The 20,695-nt window shown below is 39.7% G+C and overlaps 1 protein-coding gene across 1 annotated transcript in view; it reads left to right on the top strand.

Annotated features, from left to right (window-relative positions):
• agmo (alkylglycerol monooxygenase) overlaps positions 1 to 20,695 on the top strand; it is a 76,105-nt gene that overhangs the window by 20,574 nt on the left and 34,836 nt on the right. The window contains exons 5-8 of the mRNA XM_059339882.1: positions 11,986 to 12,089; positions 15,030 to 15,125; positions 18,623 to 18,689; positions 18,973 to 19,038. Of these exons, the coding sequence (XP_059195865.1) occupies positions 11,986 to 12,089; positions 15,030 to 15,125; positions 18,623 to 18,689; positions 18,973 to 19,038 (333 nt within the window). The remainder of the gene's footprint in view (positions 1 to 11,985; positions 12,090 to 15,029; positions 15,126 to 18,622; positions 18,690 to 18,972; positions 19,039 to 20,695) is intronic.

Raw genomic sequence — 20,695 nt, 5'->3', positions numbered from 1 at the left:
CTCATTGTCTGACGATGCAGAGCAGTGACGCTCACAGTATCACATATGCTCGGTTTATTTGGTTGGAATTTATTTTATTTTTGAACTGCAGAATCATTTTTATGCCTCAAAAAAAAACTTTCCAGTTCCTTTCATTTCCTCTTCTTTCAGCCTGTTGGCGTTGTTATTATGGAACATTGTGGGGTCGCAGATAATTGTCTGGTGCAGAGCGCCCGCAGCGCTCGCTCAGGATATAAGCTTTTCCCCTTGTTACCGAAGTGAAGCGGCTCTCCTAGACCACAGGACCGGCTCAGCACGGTCCTCACTCGTCACTCTGGTCAGCCCAGGTCATCTCGGTCAAATTTATTTTGACCTCTGGTTTTTTACACACTGTCCCAGTGTGTGGGATGGATATTGCCTATAATGAAGCCCTGAGGAATGAGACAGATGTAGGATGCGGGTAGAAAGGATTTTTCAGCAGTGTCAAATTGTCATGTAATGCAGCTTTAGGAGTCTTATTTTATTGCACTCATATCATGAAACAGCTTCACAATCTTGACAGTTCTTGCCTCATAACAGCAGGAGAGCTGCATCAATAACTCTATTGCGTCAAAACATATGAGCTATAAATCTTAATTTTGCACAATAACAGAGAGATTACAATAGACGTGACATCCTCTGCTGGGAAATGCGAGCCCTTATTAGCCTCAGTGTAGAATATCATTTTCTGTTTGACCAGTTTTATGGCCTTTTTTTCCTCATAGTTTCCTTCTCAGAGACTTCCACATGAAAGGACTGCTCGAAGATAATTAAGTGGAAAGTAGTTTGAGAGGCCGTCAGCCTGTACTGATGCCATCTTTACTGAGCAGACATTACCACTTGGCCTCCCTTCTCTCCAGACGCTGTGATGTCGGAGATAACAAGCGATCACAAGGAAAGTCAGCTGCTCCTGTTTGCAGGCATTCAGATTCAATTCAGGAAGCTGCAGAAACAATGAGCTCGTGACTGTGCTTGCGTCCTTTGTTTGGCATCAGGTCTGAATCCGCATAGACAAACACAAGTTGTGGTTTAAGTTATGACTAGTTCAAACATTTGAATCACCTTTGTGCACACAGACTCAAATCAAGTGCTGGTGGTACTCTTGATGTCAATATTTGCTTGAACTCTTATCGCTGGTGCACATCCCCGAATCGATACACTGCAGCACTAGAAAGCCCTGCTTTCATAAGCATTTCATAATGCTTTTATCTTGTTTTTGAAGAAGAGAAGATGTACGTTTTCAATTGCTGACAGATTGCTAGAAAGTGTATCACCTCCAAACCCTGAAATAACACGACCCTTGCTATGCATTTAACCACTTTAACCACCTTCTCTAAACACAGTGGTTTAATAACCTGGTGACTGACAAGAATAGAAAACAAATTCCACTTTCGCCCACATTTTGCCTGCAGACAGACTATAAATGTTCAAATCTTTTCTATTCCGGACCGGTCTGGAGCCAGATGGGTTTTAGGTGCGCAGGAGGCCGACTTGGTTCGGATGCGGCCGTGTTGTTGACAGGCCTGTTGATTCTGTTTATTCTAACCTCATATCGCAAGCGCCACTAATAGCAGCTCTGCTCTCGGGCGGCATCTATATCCAGGCATGGCAGCCAGGCTAAGGCCATTAATCAGCCAGTCAGCTGTCCGGACTCTGATTATATGTGAGGTAATGGACTTACGCTGCTATCGTCTCACCACACTGGCTGCTGCTGCTGCTGCTGCACTGTGTTACACTTATAGCTCAGAAACATCAGAGAGTTACTTAAAGTCTGTGAAAAAAGTGTTATTACTTTCTCAATGTGATGTATTTCCTGCTGAAAGTGGATAGCGAAGGAGTGTAAACCAATCAGCTGCTAGATATTAAGAGAAAGGCAGTTTACTTTGGGATTGATGAAAATTTTTCACCGTATTTGGGTTTGAATTTATTTTGTTTTACCCATCATCGTCATGAGAGAAACATGGAAAAAACATTGGTTGGCAATCACAATCAATAGTCTAAGGTGGTACTTGAAAACACGTCCACTAATTTAATTATCTGTCTTATTCAAACGCATTGAAATCTAACACAAGCTGACTGCTGCTGTGACGCATGTTGAAAAAAACTAACAATCATGAAAAAAAATTTAATTATTCAAAAGTAGATTAACCTCAAATTAAGTTCACCTCAAAGTCAATGGTAAATGCACTTATATAGCGCTTTGATCCAAAGCACTTTACACTACAGACTGCGCTCATTCACCCATTCACACACACACATTCATACTGGTGGCAGAGGCTACCGTAAACGGTGCCACCTGCCACCATTGGGAATTCATTCACACACCAATGAACGCAGCATCAGGAGCAATTTGGGGTTCAGTATCTTGCTCAAGGATACTTCGACATGTAGGCTGCCATGGTCGGGGATCGAACCACCAACCATCCGATCAGTATGTAGCCGCTCTACCAACTGAGCCACAGCCGCCCCAAAGTGTCTCCATCCTCTTTTAAGATTCTTCAAAAGCATAAAAGTGCAAACTTACTGATTTGCTACAATCTAGATTCAACCATCCAGTAAATAAAACATCAATTCAGAATATTTGTATATACTTACAACAACAAAGTGTCCCGGTTTGAGGATTAGATATATTATCTTTGTACTGTATTCATTGAATGTAGGGTCCCAACTTTTCAAAACATGGGAGCTGTACTAACAGTTGATGCCAGTTAATGACATGTCTCTGTTTGTGCTTTGACAGAATAATAGCACCATTTGACAAACACATTTGGATAAAGTCTTATTAGACCCATCCTGCACAGTGTGACAGACTGTTAACTTGTAAGATTGTTGTTATTACACAGTCTGGTACATTGTTTTCATTTGTCAGGTGCTGTAAGAAAACAGCCTGAAGGCACAGAATCTCTGCCCTCCTGTGAGTCTTTTCTCTTGCTGACTCTTTCTTTTCATTTCTCTCCTGCTATTCACTTCAGTTCCTTTTAGGATTTTTGTGCCTGATTTGCCAGCAAATCATTATTGCTCCCTTTGTTTACTGTGATGTGTTTGATTGATATTGGTGGGAATGTGCCTATGGTACAATGAATGAAAATGGGAATCATCAGTTTTCTTGCCTTATGTAACTTTGGTGAGCAGGTTAGACCTCCCACGAAACATAGCTTTACATCACTAACACACCATCAGCTATGTCACTGATTTTGGTGAAAACTGGATCATGTTTTATGGTGAAAATGTTTTCTGGTTTTCCCTCTGATGTCCTCCGGCTGCTCTGCCTCGACTCTGTTTGTGGCTTGGGTTAGCTAGCTCAGACTGGGAGCGTGCAACTATGTGGGCACGTAGATGTGTACACCGCTAGCACAGGAGCTTTGGACCACTGGGAGGAGGAAGTTTCAGGCCTGAGCGGGGAGTGTCACCTGTTTCATACCTTAACTGGAGCTGGGTGAGAAACTGGGTGCAACAGATGTCATGGCGGAGACAAAGAGACAATAGAGAATGTTGACAGGAAGCAAAGAAGAGAAAAGGAGAAGCTAAGTGACCGAGCAAGAGGCCGTCAGACAAGAGTAAACGCAGACTGGCTTTTGGAGAGCTTCAGACGTACAGCTGGAGTTATGCTGTTGGATTAGTAGGAATATTAGCTGCTTGTTATGTCTTGTGTTGTTTGGCTGCGTTAGCAAAGTTGTTAACTAGTATTTGATCATGAGTGATGTAATCATAACAAATGCATGTGTGGAGCTGTTCGTACAGCGGTGTATCAGTGAACTGTAGGGTTGCTGAGAAATCTAGAATTTTGCTTTAAATCATAGTGACATAAGTAGCATGTTAGCTATAATATATTATTGAGGTTAAAGCTGATAAAAGCTGTTTTTAAAATATATCACGGTCCAAAAATAAAGCAGAAAAAAGGGTCTAGACTACCTTCAGCTCCTTCGGGTACCTGGAATGAGCCCCTTTCCACATTTTCCTATTTTTTTGGCTTTCCAAGCACCTTACTACATCCTCTGTGTCTGTTTGCTGCTGTGTCCACACCCCGCCCACGCCTTCGGCCTTGCAAACAGCAGCAGTTGTCAAGACAAACAGATGTGCTCAGCACTCCTCTGCTGTCCTCTGTCCCCGAGGAGACGCAGCCGATGTGGATGTTATTGTTTAAAGAGCAGCTCCTCTTGACTGTGCGGCAGGGCGGAGGTGGTGCGGTGGGGGTGGGTTAACCTGCCCCCTGGGGGGCCGAGGCTCCATAAATCTTCACCGTGACGGCGAGTTCCTGGCCGGGTGCTACAGTGCAGGTTGCAGGGCCGACAAAAGAATCCGGGCCCCCGCTCGCTCGGTTTGCTGGTTGTGTCGGTGCGGTCTGGTCAGGATGTGGGGGTCTCGCTCACGGCAGCAGAAGAGACCAAGTGAAAGGCCTCATGGGAGGCAGAGATAACATCAACAGTGATCTATAGGTCACGGTGCTCTCACTCTCTGTCTGCTGTGTGTGCGATGAAAGAGAGAGAACGTCTACTGAGAGAGAACGTAGACATCACAAAGGGATAATGTCCACAGGGCCTGTGTGTGCAGCATTTAAAACAAAGTGTAGAAAAGAGAAGTGTGTTATGATCATTGAGAAGGTCGCTGAGCTCGGCAGAGGCCAGAGTCCGGCTGTCTGCTGCCCTCGTGTGCTCCCCTCGCTGCACGGACAGCTGACAGGCGGACAAACCTCCTCTGATCGCAGGGATGAAGTGTGAACATAAATGATGAATATGAGCGTTAATGCTTCACATGTGGATTACTTTAAGTCTCAGTTGTTTTTTTCCCTCATAATGGTTCTTGCCATCATTGTGTGTGCACTGTCTGTAGATTGTCTGAACATTAGGTCAAGAAATTATCAGTAAGGTTGTAACAAACCCTGAATTTTGACAATAAAGTCTTACTTGTAAAAATGTTTTTTTTTTTAAATACTATCAAGCTGTTACTGTAATTGTAGGAACACAATAGTGAAATGCACGATTGTAGTGGATGTTTTACACTGCAAAAAAGGGTGTTTAAAAACCAGATAAAAACACTAAATCTGAGGGAAATGATCTTGCTGCATGGACAGATAATTTCACTTGACAAGATTTCTTAAATTAAGATTATTAAATCTAGAATTAAGTATGTTGAACACTTAAAATAAGAAATTAACTCTTAAAACAAGATAAATTATCTAACACTTCAAAATCTAAAGTTTTTTTGTCTTGGTAAGAAACAAATCATTGTCAGTGCATTCTGCTCAGGCCAGTTCATCGCTGCTTGCAGCTTTAATTTCTTATTTTAAGCGTTCAACATGCTTATTTCTAGATTTAATAATCTTAATTTAAGAAATCTTCAAGTGAAATTATCTGTCCATGCAGCAAGATAATTTCCCTCAGATTTTGTGTTTTTATCTGGTTTTTAGACACACCTTTTCTGCAGTGTAGGTGTGAAATTATGCAGCAATGGAAAATAATTACCTGAAAACCTCCTTTCGGTTTTAGATCATTCTCCTTGGTGTTTTTGGGCTGCAGCATTCAGTATCACAGTGCTGTGTGACACCTTTTCCCCTGAATTAATTTTGAGTAGCTTCTGTGGTTTTTGTTTTGTCTATTCACTGGACATGGCTGTCCATGCTGACTACCTGCTTCTTTTCTTACACAGTCTAATGTAACTGCTGTTGCCTCTGCTTGGGAGGTAAAAACACAACACTTTGTAGCTGCAACTAACAGTTATTTTCATCATCCATACTTTTGTTTTAATGTTTTTATTTAGAAGTTGTAATCTTCTATAAACCATGGGTTCTTATAGCATCACATATCAAATCTAGCATGATTAGATCTTGATCAGACAGTGTGTTTTAGATTACTGCATCTGGCTAAAAACAACAACTTGTGGCTGTGCAATCACCGAGTCTCCTGTCCTTAGCCTAACTGTTATTTTGCTGTGGTAAACTCACAGATCTGTACCTTTTTTAAAAAAAAAAAAAAAAATTTTTAGATAGCATAAAAATACATTCGGGGGGCATTTGCTCTGGCTCTGATTGAGGGTGATAGGCTGTTCTTAAATAGTGTATTGGACACAGGGAAAAAGAGATCAGTGCGAGTACATGAGACCTTAAGAAAGAGGAGAAATGCCTTGATGATGGTCGCTTCAAAGCTTGTTCTGCTGCCAATTCTGGCCAATAGGGATATTTTAACTCTCATTGAAAACAAGTACAAAAAGCCACCCCAGGCTGCTAAAAACACTCTGATTTTACTGCTTTGTCTTTGCAGCAGAGAGCATTAAAGGAAAGAGAAAAAAAACATTTTGGGGGGATTTCAGTAAGTTAGAAATAAAGGAATGGTTCGGGACAAAATGTTGACTTTATTAAAATACAACCAAAAAGCCATTTTACGTCACCCTTCACTCTCTATACATAGTTTTTACACCTTATTTGTGAGAGCTGTAAGTGGGCCTGACCAGGGTTAGTGTGTTTAGTTTAGTGTGTGTGACTGAGCTGTGTGGACAGCATGAAGTATGGCAGCAGCGGAGGGGAGTTGGCCGACTATCCCACCGAGTCCGGCGCTCGCTGTTTGAGTTGGCACCCCATCCAAGAGCCCTCCAATCCAAACACTGGAGGGCCGTTCACAGGCCATTACCTCCGTGATTGACAGGGCGGCCCACCACTCAGAGCCCTGTGCATGAAGGACACCGTTTGTTCGGGTGATGATTTGGCAGCTGATTGATTGAACTGTAAAAGCATTTCGTAAGATTTTGGTGGTTAAAGAGAGTGGATCGGGACCTCCATCTATGCTGATTATTTTTCTGTTTTGACTAGTCATCCTGTCATCTTATGGCAGCATTATCAAGGTACAGATTGATCGTTATCGGCACTTACTGCAGGTCTCTGCTGGAGCTGCGTTTATGGGGCTCAATAGGACTTTGCTTTCTAGCGTTTATACGACTCTGGTTATGTAAGCACGGCTCCTGACAGAGCTGAAGTGGACGTAAACAGACCCTGTGAAAGTCTAACTCCGTCACGTAACATGACTGATGATGACTTATAGGCCTTGATTATGTGTCATGATATAATCCAACAGTGTGACCTGAAGCGGTAGAATTACATCACCTTGCTGCCAGACCTGTTCTTGATGCATGGTGCAATGGTGCAATCCTGGTGGTAAACACCACCACAGTGTTGCAGGACACCATTTAAAGATAAAAATACAGCGAGTCTGTTATCATGCTGATTGTACGGCCACTTACCACAGGAAATTGTTATCTTAATTACCCCCCTCACTGACTTACCCTAGAGGTATTTGCCCATGCAGATATTCTTGGTTTATTTGTCCAGGTTGTGAAATATTTGCATCCACCCAGAAGTAACAGAGGTAAATGGAAAAAGGACCTTCCAGAAAGAGTTTTCTCACTCTGGATACTCTCTGCCTGGGAAAAGGTGATGTTGTTGAATTTAAGCAATTTTTCAAGGCCATGAGAAACGCTGGATCACAGCTAGGGTTGCAAAATTCCAAAGTTGGAAACTTTCCATGGGAATTAATGTAAATTTATACCCCTTCTTCTAGCCATAAGTTGAGTAACATAATGGCAATATCCAGTTGAATGAAGGAAATGAAACAAAATTAATATTTAGTCACTCTGGTGAGAAGCACAAAATCTACTTTTATTGGGGTGGTGGAGAAATCTCAAACTCGTATCAGATCCAATCTAAACTGTCTGCTCTCCAGAGTTTGATTAAAAGATTTTATTGTGGAGATGTTCCTTGGAACTGATGTAGGAAGGTTAGTAAACTGTTGACTGGAACTAAGATAAAGATTAATGAACTCATGACTTCCAATATTTCCATACCCATGATTATTTAAAGATAAAACAGGTTGTTTGTTTCATCCCAAATTGTTTATCAAGTGCCAACTGTTGTAAAGTATCTTTACAAAATCTGTGGTTCTGACTTGGTTAATTTTTGGCACAAACTAGAGGTCCTAATAAGGTAAACATCAACATAGTTTTAGGGATTTGACTAAACGACGAAGGCTGTCATTCTTATTGTGAGAATACTCTCATATAAAGTGTCAGAACTGTTCATCACCTGATTAGCGTGAACTCTTGCTTGTTGCTCCTGAGGAAGCGTGAGTTAAGGCTCGCTGGAGGCCAGATGGAAGTGCCGTCCTCAGCGTTTCTCTGCTCTAGCTGGGAACGCGGGCTCTGTGGCATTGGTTCTCACCATTAACGGGGCTTCCCTCCTGAATAGGCCCTGCCAAACTATGCAGTGTCCCGCCGAGTCCAGAGATGAGGACATGGGCTTGCAGTGAAGCCTAGCAGTTCCTACTTCCTATCAATGACAAGAAGCATCAATCTTAACCGCCCTTAGTCCTGGACCCTGCCAAGCACGATTCCAGCGAGGAGAAAAAAAGCAAAAGACTCAGGCTGCTGGAATTAAACAAAGGCTGGATTATCCTCTCAATATGTCTCTTAGCAGGACAGTCCATCTCTGAATCCCCAACGGTTCAGAGCGGAAGGAACGTCATTACTTTAGTGCCTGACTGCTGTAGATGCAGCCAGTCTTCTTGACTTTTCTCCTCATGTCTGCAGTTACATTGAGGGGGCAGATAAAGTTTGAAGTCCAACCCTGTTGCTTCCATTCCGACTCAATCCAAAATACACCATTTAACACTGTATGTGACACTTCCAAAAACATTCCCTGTGACATTTATTCTCTCACACCTGCTGAATCCCAGCAATAAGGCCGTTAAATAAGCGAGGTGTGGAGTATTGCTCGGGAGCGGTAGTTTTCTTTCCGATCTCCCCAGGATTTCCCCAAACGCTTGAGGAATTCCACCTCAGTTTGGCTGATTGGAAAATGTGTCCCGACAGATCGTGGTGCTCCTCCGCTCACACTGCGCACCTTCAGCACTCAGCAGTGTGTTTGTTCAGGTGCGGCAGACCCTCGGCCCGTTGGGGGGTTTTCCACTGCCTGCCACGATACAATTCACAAGTTTATTAAACAGTGAGAGAGGAGGAGTTTGAGTTGTGGCTTTTCAATGACTTTCTCAAAATAGAAAGGAGTGATCGCACACTGGGCAAAGCTCTTATTATGTGTGTTTGTATATCTGTCCGTACCTGGATAAATGTTTTATTTAAACACGGCTGTTACCATGTAAAAACTGGAATTTATGTTTATGGATTTTGCCAGCCCATTTTGAGAACTATACTTTTTCACTATCTGGCAGAGAGTTAGATGTAAGATGAGATCACTGAAACCTCTGTCACGTCTGTACAGTATAACATGAAGCTACATCCAGGAGACTGCTGCTAGGTTAGAGTAGGGCTGGGCGATATATTGATATAAAAAATATATCGATTTAAAAAATATTTCGATATATTTTTAAATGTGATAGGGAATTAGATCATATTGCATATATCGATATAGTTCAAGTTTTGCGCCATGATCCTTGCTCCAGACAGGCTGCTTTATATATAAATGCTGCCCTTACTAGGGTTTGTCATATTTAGTTATTTTGTAATGTTCCTTTCTCATATAAATATATTTATTTCAGAAAAAGATTGGCCTATTTTATTTCATAGTCTATTTTTTTTAAGTCATTTATTTTTTTTTATGTGCATTTTATGGAGCTTTGATTAAAAAAAAAAAAGGTACTCCTGTTGTTATACAGTACTTATGTTCACTTAAATAAACAGTTTCAATAAAACTACTTGTGACATGTCAGATTTGGCTTTTAAAAATATTGGGATATATATCATATATAAATATTCAGCCTAAATATATCGGAATATGACTTTTGGTCCATATCGCCCAGCCCTAGGTTAGAGACAAGTCTGAAAACAGGACGAACAGCTCGCTCCTCTACCTTTTTCAGGAGGTTGTTGCCTAGCCAAGCAACCAATAGAGACTCCAGAAGGTTACTAAACTGGGTTAAGAAATAGCCGGCATGTAACATCCATAAACTTCACCCTGTTCTTTCTCTTTGGGAGTCAATGTAAAACTCAATGTGGGTGGCTCTGGCTGTCAATATGGCAGTGGTTGACTCCTCCTGACTCCTGGCTTATCCAAGAATGGGCAATGAGGTGAAGTGTGGGCCTCCACCTGTCACACAAGGTTGCCAAACACTTAATTATGCAGAACCTAAAGCCTTATTTAATTAAAAACGGCTGATATTATTTAAGAAAAAATACCCTGTATGGTTATCAAGAATGGTGAAATTGGCTATATAGACCATTATTTGTAACTATGTTTTTGTAGACATGATTATTTCTGCTGTTGAGTGTTTTAACATGTGGGTCTATGGGGATTTACTCCCTTTTGGAGCCAGCCTCAAGTGGCCATTCAAAGAACTGCAGCTTTAGACACTTTCTTAGCCCCGGCTTACTTCTTTAGCCCTGGAGTTTGCTGCTTGATAGCAGCTCCTACAGCAGCTAATTGTTTTGTTTGTTTGTTTGCTTGTTTTTTTTGTACTAATTAAATAAAGAAGAAGCACCTTGTTTTTTGTTTTTTGTTGGACAGAGCCCGACTAGCTGTTTCCCCCTGGTTTCAGTCTTTATGCTAAGCTGTAGCTCTATATTTATCATAAATATTTATATATTTTTTATTCTTTTTATTTTCTTTTTTATCTGTTTTTAGATTGAGTTTTTATTACTATTTTATTGTTTTACTGTTTTTAGTATTTTATTTTTTCATTGATTTTATTTATTTAACTATATTTGTGTATGATTTTTATTGTATTTTAATAACTGTACGGCACTTTGGTCAACCGAGGTTGTTTTTAAATATGCTCTATAAATAATCTTTGACTTGACTTGACTTGACATATACATTTTTCAATAATTTTATATAAATTTATTATATGTATCATATTTGTCCGTCTACATTGTATAAAATGTTCCTAAATTTTAGTTTTGTTTTCATTGTTTAAATAATTTTATATATTTCTACTTGTTTAAATTGCAAATTGTTAATACTTTTAAAATATTTTTTCCTTGTGTAATAGCTAATACATTTCTTATATTTCTAGTTTATACTGCTTGTTTACTGTTTATTGTTTTTTTTATTGAAGCTCCTCTCTATCTTGATGCTGTAATATTGGAAATTTCCCCGTTGTGTGAATTAATCGTGAATGTTGAACTAATCCTTTAAATGAAATGCGCTTGGGATGATAAAAACCTTTAAAATGAGCTTTAAAAAAAAAGTAAAAAATAATTTTGTGTGCATGTGCGGTGAGTGACACACACCATGCTTGTAAGTGTAATAATAGAAGTTTAATTGCTTGATAATTGAACCCTTAATCACAAATCCCGTCAGACATCAAGGCTGCATCATAAAACTTAAACCTCATTTAATACCTCGGGCTGCTTTTATTATAACAAATACATCACTATACATAGTCTATATAGGGCTCTGTGGTTCTGCGATATTTAAAGGTTACTGTTCTCTCTTGTACGCTGCAGAGGCCGAAGTTGACGGGAGGTGCCAAAAAGCACAGTGTAGACGGGGTGGTCCGGAAACAGCCCGGAGATCCAGTGAAACTTAACAAGCATGTTCCCTTTGGATGTAAAAATGAAGTGTAACACAGATATTAATGTAGCAAGTATCACAACACAGCAGAGGAATGTAAACTGGAGCACTGGGACATCAGGCTGGACGCTAACCAGCTGCACACGAATACCCCCACCGTCATAATAGCCTGAAACCCCCTCCCCTCTTTCTCCCATGGCCAGCTACACTCACGCCTCAGGTTTTCATCACGGCTGGCCGGGAGCGAGGGGGACCCCAATGACTCCTTCTGAGGATGAAAGTGTCTAGTTACTCATCTGGGGAGGTTGATTTTTCGAGATAAATAGCTTGAGGTGATGTAAAGGCAGCTGAATGACTGCTGTAAGCTCTGCTAATGAACAGGTGACTGAAGTGATAGCCCCATATGAGATTTGGACTCCTGTTTTATTTTGGATCTATGTGTGTGTAATTTTCTCCAGAGGTGAACTTCATTTGGGCAGCTCACCAGGTGCACCACAGCTCAGAGTACTACAACCTCACCACCGCCCTCAGACAGTCCCTCACCCAGCAGTTCACGTCATGGGTAAGATTGTCATTTTCATTCTCTTAATAATGAGAATATTCCATAAATGGTAACACTTTAGATTAGGGAACACATATTCAACATTAATTAGTTGCTTATTAGCATGCAAATAAGTAACATATTGGCTCTTGATTAGTCATTATTAAGTAATTATTAATGCCTTATTCTGCATGGCCTTATTATACAACCAGTGCTTTACTTTGTATGGACTTTATAAGTCTCTACATAGCGGTGAACGAAACCATGGAAACGGCAAATAGCCACCTTATCCAGACCTTTAACGTGGCTGGTGGCTCCTTTTGGATGATTGGATGAGGATTGGTAGATTGTAATGATAATCATTACTCTACAAAGTGGGTCACTGGTAGACTAACATTGGCACAAAGTGACCCACTTTGAAGAGTAATGATTGACATTAAAATCTACCAATCCTCATCCAAAAGGAGCCACCAGTTTCCATGGTTTCGTTCACCGCTATGTAGAGACTTATAAAGTCCATACAAAGTAAAGCATATTAAGATTGTAACTCATATACAACAACTTCCTTACTTACTACTAATAAGCAATAATTCTGAGGTTATTGAGGGAAAACTCTTAGTTAATGTCTTACTGGTTGTATAATAAGGTCATGCAGAATAAGGCATTAATAACTACTTCATAATGACTAATTAAGAGCCAATATGTTCCTTATTTGCATGCTAATAAGCAACTAATTAATGTTGAATATGTGTTCCCTAATCTAAAGTGTTACCCTTTGTGCCCAAAGCTCAGTTCAAATTACACAATATCAGCGTGATAATCACTCACTCTGACAGAAGTTGAACAAAAAAAAGTTTATTGATGTGGCTGACAACTAGTAAGACAAATTCCACAGCGTGTTCTGTGACCAATAGGATCACACAGCATTGTTTGTTTGCCTTCTTGTTTCCGGAAGTAGTTCCTGAGCACCTCCTTCCCCATGACATCCTCATGCTGTGCAAGACCGTCAGGTCTCTCTTGTCTCTTGGGCGAGTCATGGAAAGAATTTATGACTCAATAATCCCCCAGTGGAGCACAATAAGAGGCCGCAAAATACTGTGTAGTCTCAAACTTGGATGAAAGCTCTCCAAAGCTGTCAAAAAAATATGAAGCATTTAACCATTAGGAGACACACTGTTGCACTGAATAATATGGGCTAAGAACCACAGACAGGAGGGGAAAGTCGGAAAGTGTTGAAAGACTGACTGGCCTTATTCTTCAAATGTACTCGTGTACTAATTTTTTTTATAACAGTAAGAAAAACACAAATCATATGAAATCTGATCTTTCAATTCTGATTTGAGCCACTTTCATATTGTGGTCCTAAATCAGATGCCCATCTAAATGTTTTGCAATGTGACTAATGTCTGAACATTCATATCACTATTCATGTGACTTTAATGTCTAGATTAGGGTTGCAAAATTCTGGGAACTTTCAAAGTTGGAAACTTTCCATGGGAATTAACAGGAATTTATTGGAATTAACGGGAATTTATGGGAATAAACAGGAAAAAGCAGGGAATTTACTAAATTGAAGTTTGGCCCTTAACAGGAAACTTAAATATAGTTGGGGAAATATATTTTAGCATTATCTGGAGTAAAACAACCACATTTCATGCAATTACACTTGAATATCTTCTATTCCACAGTCACATATACGCAGCACACTGCTTGCTGCAGAGCTGCTGAGGCCACGCCCCCTACATGCACTGTGCATCCCTCCATCACATGTTCAACTCATTTACATGTTGAATGGGACCTTTTTCAGAGGAAGAGGGGCTTTTTCATTTTTTCATTTAACATTTTGAATGGAGCTTTTTGAGTTTTTTTGGAGTAATATTTAACTCAACGTTCATGGTTTTGTTGTTCAATGAAATAATTGATTGTTCAATAAAATAATTAAAACTTAAAAAGTTCTACTAACAAATAAATCTATTGAAATGTTTCCAAAATTCCCCAGCTTAACTTCCCATGGAAATTTTCTGGAAATTTACCGGAAATTTTCCACCCCTTTGCAACCCTACTCTAGATCGACATTCACCACTTTTTTATGCTGTAAGCCTTCTGGAGGTAGCTTCATGTAGTCAGGCATGAGGACATGGTGCATGACCTTGGAAAAACAATGGAGCAGACAGAGGACTTGTCAGTGCCAGACAGCCGGGCTAACGTGTGCTAATCTGCCCTTATTGCCAGCTGGTACAATCCAATTCCTAGGTGATTTTTCAGATTGATGTTTTAACTAAAACGTCTTCTGGAAAGGTGCTGACGCATGTAATGGAAAGTATTCCATGATGTCCTGAAAATTTTAAATTTGTGTCCATTTCCTTTACGATCCCACCACTTCTGGCTCAGGATCCACACACACCTCTGTACAGAAGTGGCAGCCAGCTCCAGAGAAAGCCAATATTAAAAATGTGATTCTCCTCCTTCCCATCCTCATTCTCGTTATCATCTGCTTACAAATTTACTGGTTACCACTACACATTTAACTATCAATGAAACCATAAATGCTGACTTCATCTTTTTTATTGTTCTTATTGGACTGTGATCGGCTGGAATCTTATATTGGACACATATAAAATATTATTTGAACAGCCAAAATAAAGAAATCAGGAATCTGGGCAATAAATCTGAAATTAGCTCCAAGGTTGCAGTGTGACAAGCCGTCAAGTGCTCTTATAATTTAAAAGTCATGTTTTTCACAGATCATAAATGAAAATTAATCCAATACACTTTCTTGATAAAGGCAAGATAGAAAATTTGTTGTCATTTGTTGTTTTTTCTGTCAGCATGCATACACCACGAGCTAAAGATGTTACTCTTTAAGTTAAATAACATCCCTGAGTGTGATCCTATATATTCTGCAATATGTGAAAAAAAGAGGAATTGTCAGGTATGTACTTTATTACCTCTCCTCTTCAGATCTTCTACCTGCCGCTGGCGCTGGTTGCACCTCCCACCGTCTTCGCCGTTCACATCCAGTTAAACCTTCTGTACCAGTTCTGGATCCACACTGAGGTAAACATTAACACACAGGTTATAGATTCAGTTTGACTGCTCGTGTGGAAAAAACTGAAACAGTGATCTGGATCCTAAGAAGAGGAGACAAGAGAAAATGTTGCACTGACAATAATGTTTTACATGTTGCTACGTTTGACTGTTTGACTGATGCAATTAAACTGACCGATAACAAAACACCATAATCATTCATCAGACACATGTCCTGACTTTTAACCTGCATATACGGTGTCAGAAGACAATTATTAACATGATGTTTGTGTTGCAGCCCTGCGGCTACTGCAAGGGGAAATTACGTGGGAAAATAATTTGATTTGTGGAAAATAATTAATGAGAATTTGATCTTCACTTTTAACCCAAAAAATGACCAGTTACACCTTATAAAGTGTAGGGATTTACTTACTAAATTTTCACTTTCTTAACCCTTTAAAATGTAAAACATTTGCTTATTTTTGACAATTTCAGACATTGTTTATGGCTCATGTAACTTGTGGGCATTTGCTTGTTTTGGACACTTAACAGGCCTCTTTTTAAGACTAATGTTAAAAAAAGAAGAAGAAAAGAATAATGTATACTTGTCACTTGGAGCTGTTTTTTAAGCAGGCAGTTTTATGTCATATAGAACATTTTTATTTTTATTTTGTTGATAAAAAAATGTAGTCAGCAAAATCCTCTTTGAGATTAAAAATCTCCTTTAAAAGGGTGTATTGGTCCAAAGACAAATTTTAGATTACCTAATGAGTGCACCAAAAACGAGCCCACCCACCAATCCATCCATCCATCTGATGTGAAATTAAGCATAATCATTTTTATATGAAGTTTCATCCCGAAAAAAAAACTTAACTTAACTAAACTATTTTTTTTCTTGAGTTTTTGTTCTTGTCACTTTGGTGCATTTCTCACATCACTATTTGCATTTGCACAACAGTTAATGCATTTCTCAAAACAATTAGTACAAACTGCAAAACCTAGTTGATAATCTGCAGAAGCGTGTCACTTGCTCAGAATGGATAGCTCATTCCTCAAAAGCAAGTATTCATGTCAATGAAAGTGTCAGTGTCATCAAGATGAAAAGTCCTGACACCATGTTTATGAACAAGATAGTCAAATGTCTCTGTCATGTTTTCATTTTGACAGTTTACTCTGGAAATGTTTTCATTGCAGAAAAGTCAGATCTTGGTGACGCTAACTGAAAATGCTCCAGACAGCACTATATACTATTTACACAGCCATTTGAAAACTACAGTAAAGTTACACATTACTGTATTTAGTGAGGTAACTGAGTACAAGACACTGAATATGTATGTTTCACATTTTCACTGCATATGCTCTTTGCGATTCTAATTTGTTTACAGCATTGTGCAAAAGAAAAAATACACCCTTATTTACAACAAACATAAAGTCCCTTTGGGTAGAGTTGTGCAAAACTGTAAACAATAATGCAGTACATATCGGAACTGAACATACAACATACATAGTACTGTAAATCATTCATGCACATCCAGACGTTCCTCTCTGTCTGGCCACAGAGTTTCATCTACATAACAACGAATATCATCTCTTGCAATGCAACGAGGAAAGTATCTCCTCGAGTGGTGAATCCACCCTCTGCAGTGGAAGCTGAGGTTCACCTCAGAGAAATTATTCAATTTAGGAGACATTTTCAGGGAGAAAAGATTTAGAAAAAGATTTAGAAAAAATGTATAAAATTTGTTTGACAGATTTTGACAACTAGTTCAACATTTTGTATGTAATGACTCAAGCAATGAAATGAGGACTATTAGTTTTATATGGAATGACTATTCAGCATTCACAAGTATAGTTAATTTTGACTGACATGACATAAGCAAATGATAATGTTATAAAACAGCAGAGAATTGTATGAAAGCACTTGATGCATGTCCAAAAGCATTTGTTATTTGATGGAAGGAATGAGAAACTGCTGCTATGTGCACAAATGACTAAATGTTGTGGAGGTTGAACTAACTGTTGTGCAAATGTTAATATTGATGTGAGAAATGCACCAAAGCGACTGAGAAAAACTGTAACTTTGAAATGGGTCAGTTTGACCCACAACATAATAGGAGGGTTAAGATATTAAACATGAATACTATGGACTTTGCACAGTATATTACAGTGATGTAATATGTAAACACATTGTAATTGAGTTACCATGTAGTGCATGAAGCTGTGTTTGCATTCCCACTTCCATTTACTGTGCAAAGTTAAAAAAAAAAAAAAGGTAATCATACTGAGGAAAAGTCTGTAAAGTTATCTTTCCCCCTGTGCCAATACTAATCCGTCTGCTAAGTCAAGCCTTTGTAGACTCCGTGTTGCAGTGAAACCTGTGTTCAATAAAAAATAATGAGATTTTATGAAATATTCCAAACAGAAGCATGACCACTCTCTCCGCCTTTAAAGCGACTGGGAGTATCACTTTTACAATCCCCAACAATCTTGAGAGGGAATGAATGGATTTGGAACGCCTTCCATCTTTTAGTGCACTATTAGTGAAAACAGTCGTAATAGTCAGAATTTTCTGAAGGGATGTAATTTATGCCTCCTTTATGGCCTTTTTTTTTTTGATGTAATTTATTGGCACACTATTGGCTGTGCCGCTCCAACCTCGGAGCCGGAGTGAAGTGGTGGAGACCCCTTTTCATTCAAGATAAAACTCTCACGCTCGGCTGCCAGACGCAGCCATTACATGGAAATAATGAATCACGGAGACATTCTGTCCAGCCGTGCACGTTCCTACAGGCTGAGAGAGAAGGGCTGTCGTATTGATGCGAAACATCAAAATATCTGAAATGCTGCAGCCAGAAGAGAAACATGAACTGTGTGAAATATGCTCGGTGTGACCTCTGGAATCCTTAATGACTCACTGGTGCATCTGTTTGATATCTAGGAAGAGAAACGCTTGATAGTTTAACACACAAAATGTTCTCATGGTGCATTCAAGTGCATGATTCTTTATATCAGACTGCACATTTTCTGTACATTTGTGTTAATGTGTTTAATATTATTAGCATTGTTAACTCTCTAGACATTCTGTTCTGCATTAAACAATTGAAGTTTGAGCTCTATCATCAAGGAAACAAACAAAAATATTTAGGAAAATGGTGTATATCGATACTGACAGCTCCATTTTTGGTCATCTATGAACCAAAGTGGTATAACTAAAACCATGAAATCTGTGTTATCCTGTTAAAGATACATGTAACTATTCTTATTACTTTATAAAAAGTACAATTATCTACTTTATTACTTTTCTTATAATTATTTTAAACTGTTGGCTAATCAATTTGGTGATTTAGTCGCACCATCAAGTCAAAACTTGATGGTCAAAAATAAAAATTTCAAATATAATTTTAATAAAACATTTATACTCCCCAGAGGTACCACCACCAGGCCAAAATTAACGCAATATGTCCCATAAACTAACACTAGATTAAATATTTTACGTAAATACAATGTGTTTTATTGTCTGATTTCAGTTGATCAGAGACCTCGGACCTCTGGAGTGGGTCTTCAACACCCCCAAACATCACAGAGTCCATCACGGTGAGATGAGTTTTATTTCCTGAAGAAGTGTGATAATCTTATTTGATAAGGTTTTACAGATATGATAGTGCAACATTAATGTGGTAAAGGCTGAAAGGCCAGATAAGTGGCCATGGGTGTTTATGGTCAAATCTTAATTTTGTCTGCTTAGGTTAATTTCATGCAGGTTAGTCAGAGATAATATAATGAAAAGGGTCCGTTGTCAGAAATATGTTTTTTTCTCTCTTATAAACAAGGGTTGAAATAAAAAGTTTGGTCATCTCACAAAATGTTATCTCGACAGGAAGGAACGAGTACTGCATTGACAAAAATTACGGAGGAATTCTCATCATATGGGACCGATTATTCGGTGAGCAATCAGATGTTTTCTTTGATTCAATTTTCTTTTCAATGCCTCCATTTACTGCAAACTAAGTATTAGCATGTGACAGAGTTTAGTGCATGAGTCACTTGTTGGCTTGATAAACAGTATAAAAACCATTGCTTCTGCATGACCTGTATGTTTTCACTCAATACAATGGAATCAATTCTAAATGAAAGCTAGACCTGCAAGCAGGTATTAAAGGGGCCCAAGCCTCCTGCGCAAGTTGGACCCAGCGACGCAGTCCCACATGCCTGTAGGACACAGGTTGAGAGCAGCTTTGATTATCAATCGGAGTAATTATTGTCAAGTTGTGCACCACTTCCTGTTATACTGCAGCCTACAGGAAGTTATTCCTCTATAACCTGTGCATTCTTTGGGTTATCAGAATTATTTTTACACTGTTTAGTCATGGCATACTACACATTAAATGTGCTAAATTTTATGCAGATTGGACTCTGCAGCTAGCCTGGGTATACCCAGACTGCCTTGCGCGCTCGAATTTAATTTCGAACCTCCATCCAGTCTGGAAACCAGGAAGGATTCTTAGCCCTGTTTTAGGGATCCAATCACAGAGCGGGGAGGGACGGCAAGACGATGACGCGTACTACTCGGCACTTGGAAGCTTGTAGTTTTCCGGATCCAACATGGCTGCTGCAGACGCGAAACTCTCTTTAGCTGTAGATGGTGTTTTAAATAGTTTAGAGCGAAAGTTGAAAGGCGAAAGGTCTCTCTGCGGCTCCGCTGAGATCACCGGTGTTATGGTAGCGGGGCTATTAGCGTCGCTATCGGCTATTAGCGCCGCTAGCGGCTAATAGCCCCGCTACCGCGGGCAGCGGAGCCCCCAGAGACCCGCAGCAGCTTGTTTATTGCCCATAAAATCAGTGGATGTGTGTGGCTGAATGACATGAGGGGGAATAAAGCGTGAAAATAAATAATCTTGCAGAAAGCGAGAACTGGAGGAGCAAAGCAGCAAACAACACTCTCTCACAGACACACACACAACAAACATCCATTTCTGTTGCTCTACTACGTCATCTCGTATAACTGATCTGATTGGCTAAGAGCTACCTACAGACGCTTTTGATAGACATTCAAAGCGTCCAATAAACGGCTCTGGAGGATCGTAAACCACGCCTCCTCTACGGAGAAATCCATTGCTCGTTGCCAGACTAGACCTCATTTGAGAATAGTCTGGTGTTAGCCAGGCTACTCTGCACCTTGAAGGAGTTTGAAAAAGAAAATACACATTTTCTCGTGATTTTGCAACAAAACATGTTCAGGCAGAAATGGGTGTGGCTTATATAATTTCAGCAATTCAGCTGAAATCAGGGAACAGGAGCAATTAAGATTTTTTTATGTGCGACATAGTTTGCCCAGAGACTGTATATAAATATTGGACGTAGTCACCGTGATGTCACCCATTGGTTTGTGGCCCGTTGGAAGCATAGAGTTCAGCGTTACACTCGTCGCCATCTTGTTTCCGATACGGGGAGCAGACCATATCTGGACTGTGGAGGAGGAGAGGGATCTGATCTACAGCCTCTCTACACCTCAACCTGACTGAGAGATGTCACTGCTAATCCATGTTAGCATTAACTGGAATGTTACTTTTGGCTAGCAAGAAACAAAAACAAAATGTATG

The sequence above is a fragment of the Centropristis striata genome, chromosome 8 (assembly GCF_030273125.1).
Source record: "Centropristis striata isolate RG_2023a ecotype Rhode Island chromosome 8, C.striata_1.0, whole genome shotgun sequence".
Lineage (NCBI taxonomy): Eukaryota > Metazoa > Chordata > Actinopteri > Perciformes > Serranidae > Centropristis > Centropristis striata.
Note: the sequence above shows the minus strand (reverse complement) of the source record. Positions and strands in the feature narration are given on the sequence as shown.